The sequence below is a fragment of the Montipora capricornis genome, chromosome 2 (assembly GCF_036669925.1).
Source record: "Montipora capricornis isolate CH-2021 chromosome 2, ASM3666992v2, whole genome shotgun sequence".
Lineage (NCBI taxonomy): Eukaryota > Metazoa > Cnidaria > Anthozoa > Scleractinia > Acroporidae > Montipora > Montipora capricornis.
This window is the reverse complement of record NC_090884.1, coordinates 43,386,954-43,401,953: the sequence shown is the minus strand read 5'-3', so window position 1 is coordinate 43,401,953 and position 15,000 is coordinate 43,386,954. Positions and strand designations below refer to the sequence as shown.

The following is a 15,000-nucleotide window of genomic DNA, read 5'->3' as shown; positions in this document are numbered from 1 at the left end:
GTTTGAGGCGCAGGAACTTTTTCAGACCGGCTATCATTCTAGTGTCATCATTCGCCAGTGCTTGGTTTGTCGACATTTTAAATATTTACCATCTTTCATTGCCTGGAGCAAGCACAAGCCTTACGAGACACTGAAGGATTGCTTCGAATGTCAGCTTCGTCAAGACATTGTTCAGTATAAAAGAAAAGTTCGAGATCGGTATGAAAGGAAACTTCAACAAGAACCTGTCCTGGGTGAGGACAAGCCATTAACTACGGAAACAGGTGCACGGACTGAAGTTTTGTCGCACAAGGGTACAACTTACGCGTCAGTCGTCAGCAAAGGACAATTCGATGGCAAATCTTCCTCGTCTTCGTGTGAGAATGACCGGGTAAAAATTCCAGCCCTTGAGACGATAGCGCAGTTAAACATACCGAATGCCATTGGACTTAACAAAGGAAAATGTTTTAGTACAGGTTTGGACGGTAAGCACAATACGTCAGTGTTTGTAGGTTTTATAGATCTTCGCTTGCGTAATATATGTACATCTATATTGTCTTCAATTCTTTCGATAAAATCTTTCAATTCGTTTACCGGTGCGAGCAAACATGACTTAATTTAATAATTAGGTTGGCGAGTACAAGATAAAAATTAGCATCTTTGTGATATAGCAATTTTCAGAGACTGTGTTTATCTAGTGACAAAAATATTTGAAGTTTGTAGGTATATGCGATCAATATTTTTAAAAAGAAGACAGGTATTTGAGAAAATTGCAGAATTGGCACTTTATACTGTTGCATATTTAATTGATCAAGTGTACTCAGGTGATCCGCTCAACCAAGAAAAGAAGCTTATTAGGATCAGCTGATAATATAAGATTAAATGAACTTTAGTAGTTTTTAGAAGTTTGTAGGTATATGCGATCAATATTTTTAAAAAGAAGACAGGTATTTGAGAAAATTGCAGAATTGGCACTTTATACTGTTGCATATTTAATTGATCAAGTGTACTCAGGTGATTCGCTCAACCAAGAAAAGAAGCTTATTAGGATCAGCTGATAATATAAGATTAAATGAACTTTAGACAATTTTCTCAAAGGTCATTTTAGTCAATGAGATCTTAGTAAAAGGGACAAAAAGAAAAACGTGGAAGTTGTCAAGATGTCGAAAACATAGATACTGAATTTCGGCAGTTATTCCAAACCCTAACCAGCACTTCTGCATGCATATCTTTTGACTATTAGAATTTGCCTCCCTCCATGTAAATGGCAACTTTTGCGATGTTTACACTGTATACTGGTAACCAGCTTAAGTCAAGAGTTGACTCCAGGCTGCTTACCCAGGCTGTTTATACGATCCTTACATTTTTGTTGTTCTTACTTTTGACACTGTGTTCTAGCATACTACAACTGATTCCTTAGCATACGAAATCTGTTGAGTTGCAATGAACAAATTACGTTTGCTGAGCTTGAGAATAGCATGATAGGCTCCTTGAGACACAGCCCACAAGGACACTAGCTAGCTTACATTAATTCTAATCTTTACCTTCTTGTCTTTGTAGAGTCATTTTGTTCAAAAGTGCTAGGTGCTCTGAAGATTTCATTAGTTCAGCTGGAAGAGAAAACAAAACTAGAACTTCAGCTCCTCCAGTCTGATCCCAAATTCTGGCAGGTTGCACTGCGAGACAAACTGTTGCGAGTTTCACAGTTGTTTTCAAGTCAAGCAACAGAACAGATTCCTTTCAATGATGCAGAGTCTTGCTGGGCATACCTTGGTACTTACACGGCAGCTCACGCCACCCTTGTTCAGGCAACTGTTACTTCAGGTCAATTTGAACCTCTGACAGAGTTTATAAAAAGAAGAAACAGCAAAGAAAGGTTGGTGCATTGACAATGCAGTGATTTGATTCATTGGCAAGGAAGCACATCATTACACTTGCTTGTGCATACACTGCTCAATCATTACATATGTGTAAGTCTGTGACTTGACTGGAATGTGGGCCTCAAGAAAACTGCTCTTGGGCCTGTTATTGTGATATGATAATAATCATTATGATGATGTTTTGTGGTGTGGTCTGTAGGTTATATGTCTGTTGCCTTGGTGCTGGACCAGGTAGTGAGATTCTGGGGCTCCATCAGCTGCTTCCGTCCAACACTGAGTGGATGCTATTGGATAACTGTGAACAATGGAATCACACTGCACAGGTCATCCTACGTGATATATGTGGTGTACCATTTCGCTATGGTGCCTTTGACATTTGCAGGGGCCGAAGTCAAAGTAGAAAACGAGACACAGAGCTCACTCCAAACTTTGCTTTTAAGAGGGTAAGTGCAGCATTACATTTTGTTTCAGTAAACATGGTTGCCATGGTTGCCAGTAACACTGGTTCATCTCAGTAGCCTGTAATACTTTCCACAATCATAAACACAACAGAAAATTTGTTGAATGCAGAATCACAGTTTATTTTTCCCTTAAGTCTGTGAGGTTTCATTGCCAACATCCGTTTGTCAAAATGACCAGAGGACTTATGATATTTTTCATATTTACATTATTGTCTTAATTTGTAATATAGCAAATTGAAGAATAATCAGTGCCTGTAAGTAAAAAAAAACTTGCATTTAAAATTTTCACATTATGCTGTATCTTTTTTTATTCTATCATTAGGCAAAGCTGTTTTTGATGGTCAAGTTTGTGTCTGCTGTTCAAAATCTTCCAGGCGCTTTCAATTATTTGTCAGATATTCTCAAGCGAGCCTCACCTGGCACCCTGTTTCTTTTTGTGGACAATGCTCATATCCAGACTAAGACTTTCATTGAAGATTTGGTTTTTCCTTCACAAGACAGCACTGAACAGGAAGAGTACAAAGAAAATAAAATATTTAGGTTGTACACAACTTATGCAGAGTTGAACTCTGACAGGGAAGAAGGGCTGAAGTGTGCAGCACTGTGTGAGTGGATGAGTCTTATAAGCTACTGGTTGGACCGACACCCGATATTAGATTTGCGTGTGAATATTCATCTGGCTGTGAAGAAGCCATGAGACCAAAAAAGATAAAGTCACATAATAGCATTCTTAATTTGCAGAAAACAAACCTTTTTTATTTATAATAAGTGTTGTTAATCATGGTTTGTTTCTATTTTTAAGTAGGTTTTTAAGTGCACTGTTATTGGTGCCCATTAAAATGAAAAATGAAAAAAAAATGTTTAATAATTTATCAAGTTCCTAGCAGTTGCCATTCAGCTGAATAAATTTAGGGAAACAAAAAAAAAGTTATAATAATAAAAATGATAGTTTAGGCAAAATGCTCAATGTTTTTTGCATTGTGTTTTTAAAAGTTTAAAGATGCATTGTTAACAGCCTTTACTGATGAGACTATCAAATTTTAGTATAAATACACAGGTGATTATACAAAATCGCGCGCTCTCATTGGCTTGCTATCTCGGATTATCAGCCGATAATCACCTCGACGGACAAAATGGCTGCCAGTAGTCGTTTTGCCACTGTAAGACAGTGAAGATGACTTCGCGTTGAAATGTGTTTTTTTTTCTCTTTTTTGAATAATCACCTGTGGTGATTTATACTAAAACATTTATTCACCTTTGGCGAATAATTGTTAAATAAAATTACCGGTATTTGGGTTCAAGCAGTAAAAACTAGAAAATTTTTGTAATCTTGGTTAACAGTTTACAACTGATATTTGGACATCTTTAACTCCAATTTTTGAAATACAAATCTTATTCTACTGGTTCTAGTGCAAAATTTAATACATGTATTGTACAATCCTGGTGTTGTACAGGTGAAGCTACCCTTTTTGTTGAGCGAAAAATGAAGTCATATGAGGATATTTTTTGTGTTGCCATTGTTTGAATGTAAGGTACTCTGTTCAATTTGTGAAACATTGTGGGTCACATTTCAATATTCCACGATTTTAAGATGCATGAAAACAAAACAAAACTTGTGTTTTACTTTAAAGTAAAACTATTTATTTTGGTATACATATTAAAACACATCGGTTCCATTTATATTAAGTTACGCTGTTATGCCAATTAACACATAATAATAATATTATTTTTATTTGGAACTGTGTGGCATGTAAAAAATTTGGACAGATTACTGAACAAAAAATTCACATTTACTGCAATTTTCTCAAGGAAAAAGGCTTTTAGCTTGAATTATGAGGCTGCCAGAAACTTTCATGCAGTAAAACCCACATATAGATTTTTCCATCTTAGCCTTAGTATTGTAAATAGTTTCTTATAGAAATGGTATTTATAGTGACTTTAGGCTACTTAGGTTCTTAAATAGGTTCTTAATTCGATAGGGGCACTAGCAATCAGCAGAAATAACTACTACAGGGCATATGTGATATGGAATAGGTATAGTGCTGACAGTATTAAACAATTATCTAGAATACAGTTTAGATGATAACCATACAGTAAATTATCTTTCCAAAGTACTAGCATGCATGTCTTTCATGCTGCAGTCCCCATAAAATGTTGTGTTACATTTTGTGATAAACAGGAAGTAAGGTCTAAAATGTATAGTCCTCAAGACAGACGCTTGGGGCTTGATGTGATCATCCTATGACCCGTCTTCTGTAATCAGACATCCAGTTTTCTGGACAGGGCAAAGGGCTGGAGATCCCTGTGGATTATATACTGACTGGTAACTCAAACTATTTGGCTACAGGCACAAAGGGGGTGATGACAAATGACTTGGACTTTAACATAAGCAGTATAAGGGATTGCACTAAATAATCCAAAATATATGACAGATTTTTAGAACATTGGAATAATAATTATATTTGAGCACACAACCATTGATGCATGACATGGATGCAAGGAAGTTTCAGTAAGCTTCAAAAACTGTGACTTTGAAAATGAGAGAGAAGTCACATGGATCTGTATTCTTAAATTATACAATTTCATTGTGTAATCCAATGTTGGCAAACACATGATAGGGTTTTCATTTTGGTTCAATCTTGAGTTAGGCTAAATAGGTTCTTATGAAAAGGGGGTTTAAATGAAAATTTTAGCCCAACAGGTTCTGAAATTTTAGGTTCTTATAAATGGGTTTGCAGCTTCACAAAGTGAAGGGTGCGGCTTCACGAAGTTTTTGAATATACATGTAAGGTGTATTCTTTACGATTTGTGAAATGTTGTGGTTTCTTGTTTTTAATGAGATCACATTTCGACAGTCCACAATTTTAACAACTCAATGTTCCCAGCTCCAAGGCTGCTGCCTAAGAAAATTGTCCGGGAGCCCTTGGGCTTCCAACATTAAAAGTTAGTAGCCCGAGTCATTTTTTCAAGAGCCCAGAATTAATTAATTCCAGCTGGGATCATATTTACATGTGAGTGAGGATTAATCAAGTAAGGTGCCCGTTCGGGCTACTTGTTCAGAAATTTGGTCGCCCGCGCTCGCAAATAAGGCGCCCCAGGCGAGCGGGCGACCGTTAGGCAGCAACCTTGAGCTCCATTAACCTATTGACTTGTGGGAGTGAGACTTAAAAACACATTTTACTCTGTCTAAAACCAGACAATTTTATTCAGCAACTGGGGACACCTGCAGAGTGAATGGGTTAAGATGGATAAAAAATAAATCGATAGATGTAAAATTATTTATTTTGGGCAGCATGCATGTAAACACACAGATTACTAAACAAAGAATTCACAGTACATAATGTTAATTAAAACTGCCAATTAGTGGAATTTTAACTGACATTGTTGTTTTGACCTATTTGATGTGTTCTAATGGTGTCAGAAAAAGATACAATTAGTTACAGTATCATTCTGTGTTTATAGTGCATTTACTGCAACTTTCTCAAGAACGGTTTAGCTTGAATTATGAGGCTACCAGAACCTTTGATATCCCAAGGCCACTTTTTAAAATGTGGTGTGTCTTGATAAAGTGTAATATAATGTATTCTGTAATATTTGTAAAAAAAAAAAAAACCAAAAAGGAAAAGAAAGATTAACTTGTTTTTTTCTCACATTTCCACATTCCACATTATTTTAAGATGCATTAAAAAAGTGAAAAAATATATTTTATGTAACATTGATTTTGACATCCATTTAAAAAGAAAGAGTTAATCTTATAATAATCATTATTACAGGTACCGGTATTTGGAAATGCATGGCTGACTGTTAATGATATTTTAATTTCGAACGAAGTGAGGTATGTCAAAATTTGGACAGATCAGTGAGCAAAAAATGCACAATCCATGATGTTAAAACTTCCAATTAGCAGAATTTTAAGTGGCATAGTAGTTTTGACCTATATTTGTTCGGTTCTAATCGTGTCAGAAAAGAAAGAACAGTATTTGTGTGAATAGGGCATTTTACTGCAATTATAATTACTTTGAACTCAAGAAGGCTTTTAGCTTGAATTATGAGGTGCTTGGCCTTAGTCTGCTAGTCCTTTTGATCTTCCAAGGCCTCCTTTGTGACATTTGATGGGGTAAACTTTGAAATGCTTTGAACTTCAAATGGTACCAATGTATATCTCAACAAAGCTTGTCAAATTCTTGCACAGGAATACCAAATGACATAAACAGTCCCATTGGTACTTGCACAGGGTCACCAATGGACTAAACAGGTTCTTTTTAACATTGAAGTGAACTGAAATATCACAGTTTGAAATGTTAAATAACTTGAGGGGCTTTTAATGAAAAATGAGAGTATCATTTGAAAATGAAAAATGAAAATGAAAAATGAAAATGAAAATGAGAGTATCATTTTATATTTTGAGAACCCATGAGAGAGTTCTTTTTCTCAGTATCATTAATTAATTAAAATGATGCATATGAAATGCTAAACTCTGTGATTTCAATGGCTGATGTAAAAATTATCTTCATAAAAAATGGTATGTGATGGCATTGATTTTAACCTAAAAATGTTGGATCCTTTTACAACATGCATTTTAGACAGGTGATGCACACAAAGAGAAAGGTGAGAAAGAGTAGTAAGAAGCATTGAGATTTAAAAGATCATCCTATTTAACACCTTTTTGTTCAGATTTACAAGTTGCTTGGCAACGGGCGAACGGAAAACTGAACTATGGCCTGCATAGCAAGCACTGAAAGGGAGGGAATGGGGAGGGCACTGAAAACGGAGGGGGGCTGGGGAGAGAAGGAAGGGGAGCCATTCTCCCTCCTTGTCTCCCAAGTCCCCTCCCTTTTTAGCACTTGCTCTCGCTCTCTCTTCCCATTCCCTCCCCTTTCAGTGCTTCCTACGCAGGCTAACTGAACTATTTTTCAGTTGTCCTATCATCCATTGCCAATCAACTTGTAATCGATAGCTTTCTCGCGAGTGCATTACACCTTTCCATCATTTCATGTACCTTTTTCACCAGTTTCATAGGGCTTTCAAGTGGACATGAAAATTTAATATTAATTTTCCTCCCTTCATAGTGCTCTGACATTATACTTGATTCTTGCTCAAAGGATTTTATGAAAAAATGCACTCAAAAAAAGAAAAATATAAATAAAAAATTAACAATGCAGAAAACATTTTAAAAGTGTCTGCAGGAAGCAAAAATTTTGTAAAAATAATGTAAAGTTGCTTCTTTTTGTTATTGCTAACAATTATTAGTGAAAAATTAAGAAATACTTTTGGCTTGTGTTGACAAGGCACTGATTTAACTCATGAGCATTTCAAGATGAGGAGTAGAATCAGCCATGGTATGCTACTCACTACCACCTGAAGTTGTTTTTTTTTTTTTTTTTGGGGGGGGGGGGTGGTGGGGAGGTGTGAATAGTAGACGTGGGTTACTTTTTTGTTATGCATTTTGTTTAATTGAAATGCAAACAACATAATTCAATTAGCTTCCATATTCTGGTGAGCTTACGTGCACAAGTTATAAGCTTTTTACAGTTCATAGGTGCAAGAAAGAGCTGCAAAAGCCACCAGTATAAGTAGTATTTATCACTGTTTGGGTGGCCATGGTTATCAAAGATATCGCTGTCTCACATCCTTGCTCGTGTTAAACTCCCATCAGCTGTTAACCCATTCACTCCTTGGGTGCCTCAAGGTGCCCGTAGATGACAAGTAAAATCATCTGGCATTAGACAGAGTAAAATCTGTCTCACTCCCAGGAGTCCATGGGTTAATTTTCAACATAAGAAACAATAATTGTAAATTATTCAGCTTTTTGTGCTGCTAATCTTGTGAATTTCTGTCCATCCTTGTCAGGATATTTTACAGAAAAAAAAAAATTGTAACCCACCAAAAACTATAGAATCTGATATTATAAGTCTCTGTGTACAATTAAACATGACAAAGACTAGATGTTCAAAAGTAAAATGCAAAAAATAACATAAGCTTAAATTTAATCTATAATTTTAAAAACTAGTATAAAAAATGTTAATTGTTATTTTAAAATGTGATAATCTAATACTTAACACAAATCTAAGGCAAGATTTCCACACAGGCCCCTTCTTCATTATGCATTCGTTCCTTTATTTCAAGAAAAGTTTCAAAAGCGTTTTCACTCACGTGACCAGCAGCCATATTGGATTAAATTACTGAAACAATAGAGGTAAAGACTTGTTCCGTATCTCAATGTGCCCTTGGACGTGAGGTGCCTGGGGTGGCGCTACAAACCTTTACAAAAATGCTAACCTTATGCCTAAACAATAATGCTTTTTGATAATGTTTAGGCCTAAGGTTAGCATTTTTGTATGGGTTTGGGTTGTTTCAGTTTTGTTGTTCCAGGCACCTCACGTCCAAGGGCACTTTGAGATCATATGGAGACAAGTCTTTACCAAGAAAAGAAAGTACTTCATAAAAATAGAGTTCATTTCCCGGTTCTTTGTTTTGGAACACCAACATGACCGCCGTAACCCCACGTGAAAACGCTCAACAGAAGTACTTTTTTCGTAGAGGCTTTTTTCTAAGTCCATGTGGCTGAAATACGGAAAAGTGAATCATAAGAGTTTCTCAAGCAGTAAGGACCGCTGTGACGTCAGTGCAATCAAAGGATAGATGAATTTGGAGATGTTATTAATGACCTTACTTGCCTTTGCCTGATAATAAATGATATGTCCATGAAAACTACTCGGTATTTCAATGTCCTGATAATTACTCTTTCCCCAGTCCCCTAAGGTCTTTTATCAATCCTCACAAAACGCTTCTCGCCTCTTGGGTAAGGACCGTAAACCGTAGCCCCTTCACACAACCGTTGCTATTACAGTGCGACGCGCCTTACCGTGGCCACCTAACAAAGTTTTTTTAAAATTATCCACCAATCAGGGAGTGCGAATTTGATTGACAGTTACGCCTCCTTGCAAAGTTCACACAGTTGTAAGTTGAATACCGTTGCATGGGTTGTTGAGTTGACGTACTAACACGTAGTTGTCAAATGTGAAAGTTTGCTGGGTGGCCACGGTAAGGCGCGTTGCACCGTAAGAGTGTGGAACAGAAACAACAAGTCATGATCTCTCCCTTTAATTAACGATTATCGTAAATTCGTACTTAGCTTTGAATTTCGTATTATCCGGCATGAAGTTAGGACCAGGACTTGTAGTAGCAGAGAAAATAAGGAAATAAAAAGGAATATCCGTGGATTGGATGTGAACCCGTAGGAGCAGCTTCTTTCCGCTTCACCACTGAAGATTAAGATGCCGCTTTTTCAAAAAAAAAAAACATTTAACTCTCCCAAAGAATGCTGAAGAGTAATTAGGCCTAAGCTCGATAAATAATTTAGGCCTAAGCTTTCATTTCAAAATGTTTAGCTTTGTCGAGAAGTTTGGTAACCAAACTTTTGCAGTGTTTAGCTAGTATTGCTTCAGCATTATCAACTAGTGTTTAAAATATTGTCCCTGAGCAGCTAACAGTGTGCAAAGGTGACGGGTTAATTCCAGGTTCGAGTCCTATGTCCATACACTTGGGTTATTCTTTAAAAAGATATGATGATTTCCCATAATCCAAATCAAGCTTTCAGTCTTCTAAATTATAAATTAACGATAATAGTGAATTCAGCGAAAATTAAGAATTGACGATAGTAGGTAATTCAAGGTAGAGAGGTTGAGTACTGATCCGGCTAGAAATTTTCTTCTCACTTTATCCTCCGACCGCGTTTCCGCCGTTTCCGAGGGCCAGTCGTTGCCTCGCTCATGCCCAAAAATAATTCTGGGTAATCGTGTCAAGGGGAGAGTCTTTTCCATGAGCCCGCGTTGCAAGCGTTCCCGTTCGATAGAAGAGCTTCGAAACGATGATCATCGCAGTTATTCAACTGAACGCAGTTTTAGTAGTAGCGTAGAGAAGCCTGACAAATTCAGGGCTTCAACGGGCCCGCCCGTGACTTCAGGACTTCAATTCAGGGAGCCCGTTGAAGTCCGGAATTTTTCAGTCCTCTCTACGCTATTGCTAAAATTGCGTGCATAACTGCGAGGATCATAGCTTCATTTGAAATCTACAATCCGGGTCAAAAGACTTCGGGACACTTGTCAAATTTTAGGCGAAAAGTAGAGAATTTACTGTACATTCTTCCATCGTTATATGAGCAACTCATATTCTTCTTTCGCTGCCTTTTTAGCAACCCTTGCCCCCCAGACAATGTTGAAACATGCGAGCGATCGATGAACCGATCTTGATTTCGGAGACCGAAAAAAATTAACTTTGTAATGGGGGAAGGGAGGAAAGCGGAAATTGTCCCAACAGGTTTGACCAGGATTGTAGATGTATTCCCATGGTAACAGCCTGCAAAGCATATTGACTGTAAAAAATATAAACCTTGGTGGTAGCACTTATCAGTGACGAAGTTTGAGCGTCTAGGCAAAGACTGCATAACTATGGCAGAAATAGAAGTAAAAGTGCTTAAAAACTGTGGTCAGATTATTCAATCCTGGCACATCCGAGTCACAGTACTCGGCGCTTTATATTGAAACAATCTCAAGAAGTAAATATCTTATCCTCAAACTTTCTTTCCCTACCCTTCTCCTTTGCTTCCAAAGCCACTGTTGAACGCACGTCAATAATCCGAGATTACTACAAGTTTTAGCAATAAACTCAGGGAGCTTAGTCATACTAATGGCAGAGGTGTTTTCCCTACACTTTGGTGCAGGTAAAAGATTACCGTTGGACCAGAGAGTGTCAGAGGGTGTGTCTATTGATATTGGCGAGGGACTAAAGGGTGATATACGTAACCTTGAAATAAATTTGGCAAAACGAATTCAATAGACGATAGTATATATTTGATTTTTTTTTCAAAAGCTTCCGTGGATACGGAGTATGTTCTGTAACCGACTCCATTGAGACAGTTAGAATGATGGGACCCTCTTATTAACAGGAGGCACTTTCTACGCCAAAACACCAGCGACAACTTGACACACAAAGGCCGCGTTTGCTTAATGTATGTGGATGGATGATTTCTTGATAAAATGTTAACTTTCACGATATTCGAAAGATTAAGCCCTCCACACAGCCCTCCACACAGCCTCCCCCCGCAATAACAGTTACGCAATTAATCCCCTAGCGACTCCATAAATTCCATTACTTCGTGGATCGACAGCACAACAGAGAAGGCCGGGCATCTCCGATACTTTATGAAGTCATGAATCCTCTTGTTATAGTGTGCTCTGTGATCTTGGCATTACCTGTGAGTATTCCTTCTGCAGTGGAAGCTGGCCAACAATGTGTCTCATGCTCCAGTCATGATTGCTACAAAAGCAACCCCGGCACCAAGTATTGTGAGAAAAAGTGTTTCACGATTCTCTTGCGGGAGGATAGTCCAGATGAAGAGAAGCCGTTCAAGATCAAGGGCTGCACCTCGGATATGATATTTACTCGACGCCGCTGCGACAACAAGTGTTATGACGAAAAGAAAAAGTTTGGAGGAATCGAGCAATACATGTGTGTTCACTGTTGTACTGGGGACAAATGCAACAGTCCTGCCTCACAGATAAAGAGCGGGATAACATTGATATTTGCGTCCGTAACCCTGGCATTGGTAAAATATCTTTACTTTTAAAGGAAAGAAAAAAAGGATCGATTGGGATGCTTTACTTATTTTTACTGACAACAAAGCCTAGCGTGGATATTACGCCAAGGACTCTCTCTACTTAAGTTACATTAATTCTTTAAAATAGGAAATATCCTGCAAAGGTTGGTCAAGACAACGTGAACATAGGCGTTGTTGCTTGCAATATTTCGGCTGGCCAACACCAGCCTTCTTCAGGTTTATTGAATGGATAAATGCTAGTAACAAGATCTTTATATTTACCGGAAATGACATAAAAATGCTACGTGATGTGTTATAAAAACGGAAATGCATAAAAAAGAGGAGAGAGAATAATACATGATAACAAGATGAAAAAAAAAAAAAAAAAAAAAAAAACAAAAAAATTAAAAGGTAGCTAAACTAAATTACATTTCATCTCTTCTGTTAAGGCCTGCAGGCTCCAGTGTTTTTCCTCTGTGTATGAGGAATGCCTCACGAGCCTTTCTGATGGAGTCACGACTAGTGTGTAGTTGTTCGAGCGGTATAAGGATCATGTGATCCTCCGCGTGACCACTGGTCAGGAAGTGTCGTGAAACCGCAGTGGGGGTATAACTACAAAAGGGGCTTATAATAGGTCGCCTATGTTCATTAAAGCGGTCTTTAAGACGACGTTTGGTCTCTCCGATGTACTGAAGATTACATTTAGTGCACTGAATCATGTAAATTACATTAGGGGTTTCACAAGTAATATGTGATTTGATTTTGAAGGTTTGTCCAGTACTATAAAAAGTATATTGATTACGGCCATCCTCAATAAAAGGACAGGCGGTGCAACTAGTTTTATTGCACCGAAACGAGCCGGATGGAGACCCAGATTGGTCGGTGTAAGTAGGTTCCGGCAATTTAGCTCTAACTAGAATGTCACTAATGTTTTTACAACGCCGGTAGGCTACTAAAGGGAGATTAGTAAAAACATTTTTACAGCGACCAGATGAATAAAGCACGTTTGAGTGTTTGTGAATTATACGGGATATGTTAGGTAAAGCGGGGTTATAGGTAATGACGAACGGAACAGTATCTGTCTGTTGTTTAGGTTTGGGTTTAAGAGCGTCGTTCCGGGAATTGTCAGAAGCACGTCGTATCTGGGTTTTAAGGAAATTAAGTTCGTAACCTCGGTTGACGAGGTAGTCCATAAGTTCCTTACAGCGTTGTTTGTAAGTGTCATTGTCGGAGCATATGCGTCGAAGGCGAAGTGCAAGGCTATATGGAATGGAACGTTTAGTGTGGGTGGGGTGGCATGAGGAGATGAGTAAATATTGATGTTTGTCAGTGGATTTAGTGTAAAGATCGGTTTCTATGAGACCATCCTTGAGTGAGACCATCACATCAAGGAATGAAATATTTGTGAGGGAATGCGAACAAGTGAATTTAATGGTGGGATGAAGGTTATTGAGATAATCGACAAATACTTTCAGTTTATCTGAACCTTCAGTCCAAATAACGAAAATATCGTCCAGAAATCTGAGCCATGTATGAGGTAGATACAGTGCGTTAGTGAGCGCGTCCTGTTCGAATTTGGCAAGAAAAAGGTTGGCAAATGAAGGAGCCATTTTGGTGCCCATAGCAGTACCGTGTTTCTGTAGGTAGTGTTTGTTGTTAAATGTGAAATTGTTCATGTTGAGGATGATCTGTATGAGGTCGCAAAGAGTTTCCGTGGGGATGTCCTTATCATTGCGTTTGCGAAGGAAAAAGCGGCAAGCCTCAATACCTTCACTGTGAGGGATGTTGGTATAAAGAGAAGTGACGTCAAGCGTGACAAGTATGGCATTGTCGGGAAGTGTGTTGATTGTGTTCAAGTTGGCAAGTTTGTTAAGGAAATCAGTAGTGTCTTTAACGTAAGACGGAACAGTGTGAACTAATGGTTTTAGGTAGTAGTCAACAAACTGAGAGATACGTTCTGTGGGGTGGTTGTTAGAAGAAACTATGGGTCGTCCAGGATTGTTTACTTTGTGGATTTTGGGGAGTATGTAGAAGCGTCCAGGTCTGGGGTCGTTTTGTACAAGGTACTGTTTTGTTTTTACGTCAATAAGTTTGTTGTTGAACATGCGTTTAACGTATTCAGCAACTCTTTTTTGTATCATGGCAGTCTTGTCCTTTCCTTGTTGTTCGTAGAATGTTGGGTTATTCAATTGTCGGTTGCATTCGTTTATGTACCAGGATCTGTCCATTATCACAGTCGCCGATCCTTTATCGGCCGACTTGATGATAATGTCGTGTCTTTGTTTAAGTTGACGTAATGCGTCACGTTCTGTCTTAGGGAGATTGTCACATACGCGGTTGGGTTTGGAGGTCAACAAGTCACGTTTTACAGCATTAAGAAAAGCGTTAAGTGCATCGTCTCTGTTAGTCGGGGGTGTCCAAACACTTTTAGGGTGGAAGGGGTTAGGTTCGTCGCTGGATACGTTATCATGAAAAAATTCTGTAATGCGTAAACGACGGGCGAATTCGTCAAAGTCTGCATTAACTTCAGACCAGTTGATTTGTCGTGGAGTGGGGCAAAAAGTAAGACCTCTTGCTTGAAGTTGCGTTTCGTCGTGCGTGAGTGTGACGTTAGATAAGTTAACAACGGAAGATGGGTCAAGAGGTGTGTTAGTGTTAGGAGTGGGTAGTCGTTTAGTATTTTTTCGTCGCCTACGTGGTCGTATGTTATCGTGGTTTTGAAGAGAGGATGGCGTCGGGTGGTTAGTAGAATGTATTTGTGACTGATTGTGAGTTGAGTGGTTAGGGTTAGTGGGGTTATACTGGTGTGTAAAATGGCTTTTACGGAGTCGACGGTTAAAAAGTACTGATTCTAAAGAATGGGCCATAGAGGCTAACTTATCATTATAATAATTAAAAGATTCTTCACTACTGTTCTTACGCAAGAGCTCCTTTTTGATAACAAGTTCCTTTTGAAGTGCTTGTATTGTCCTGCGGCATTCTTTGGGTGAGTAATTTCAGATAGTTTCTTCCACAGATGTATTGATTTTTGTTGCCATTGTTTGTAAAAAATAGCGACTAAATAGTTGGACGACACTTAGTA

At 38.2% G+C, this 15,000-nt stretch overlaps 2 protein-coding genes across 2 annotated transcripts in view; one reads left to right on the top strand and one right to left on the bottom strand.

Annotated features, from left to right (window-relative positions):
* The window catches only part of LOC138022939 (uncharacterized), a 6,407-nt gene extending 386 nt beyond the window's left edge, over positions 1-6,021 (top strand). Inside the window, exons 1-4 of the mRNA XM_068869969.1 lie at positions 1-464; positions 1,540-1,855; positions 2,059-2,302; positions 2,643-6,021. The exon at positions 1-464 is cut by the window's left edge and continues 386 nt beyond it. Of these exons, the coding sequence (XP_068726070.1) occupies positions 1-464; positions 1,540-1,855; positions 2,059-2,302; positions 2,643-3,017 (1,399 nt within the window). The 3' untranslated portion in view covers positions 3,018-6,021. The remainder of the gene's footprint in view (positions 465-1,539; positions 1,856-2,058; positions 2,303-2,642) is intronic.
* The window catches only part of LOC138022926 (acid-sensing ion channel 1C-like), a 52,908-nt gene that overhangs the window by 33,455 nt on the left and 4,453 nt on the right, over positions 1-15,000 (bottom strand). Inside the window, exons 4-5 of the mRNA XM_068869949.1 lie at positions 2,737-2,823; positions 1,524-1,589 (exon numbers count right to left, since the gene is read on the bottom strand). The gene's annotated coding sequence lies outside the window, so the exon portion shown is untranslated. The remainder of the gene's footprint in view (positions 1-1,523; positions 1,590-2,736; positions 2,824-15,000) is intronic.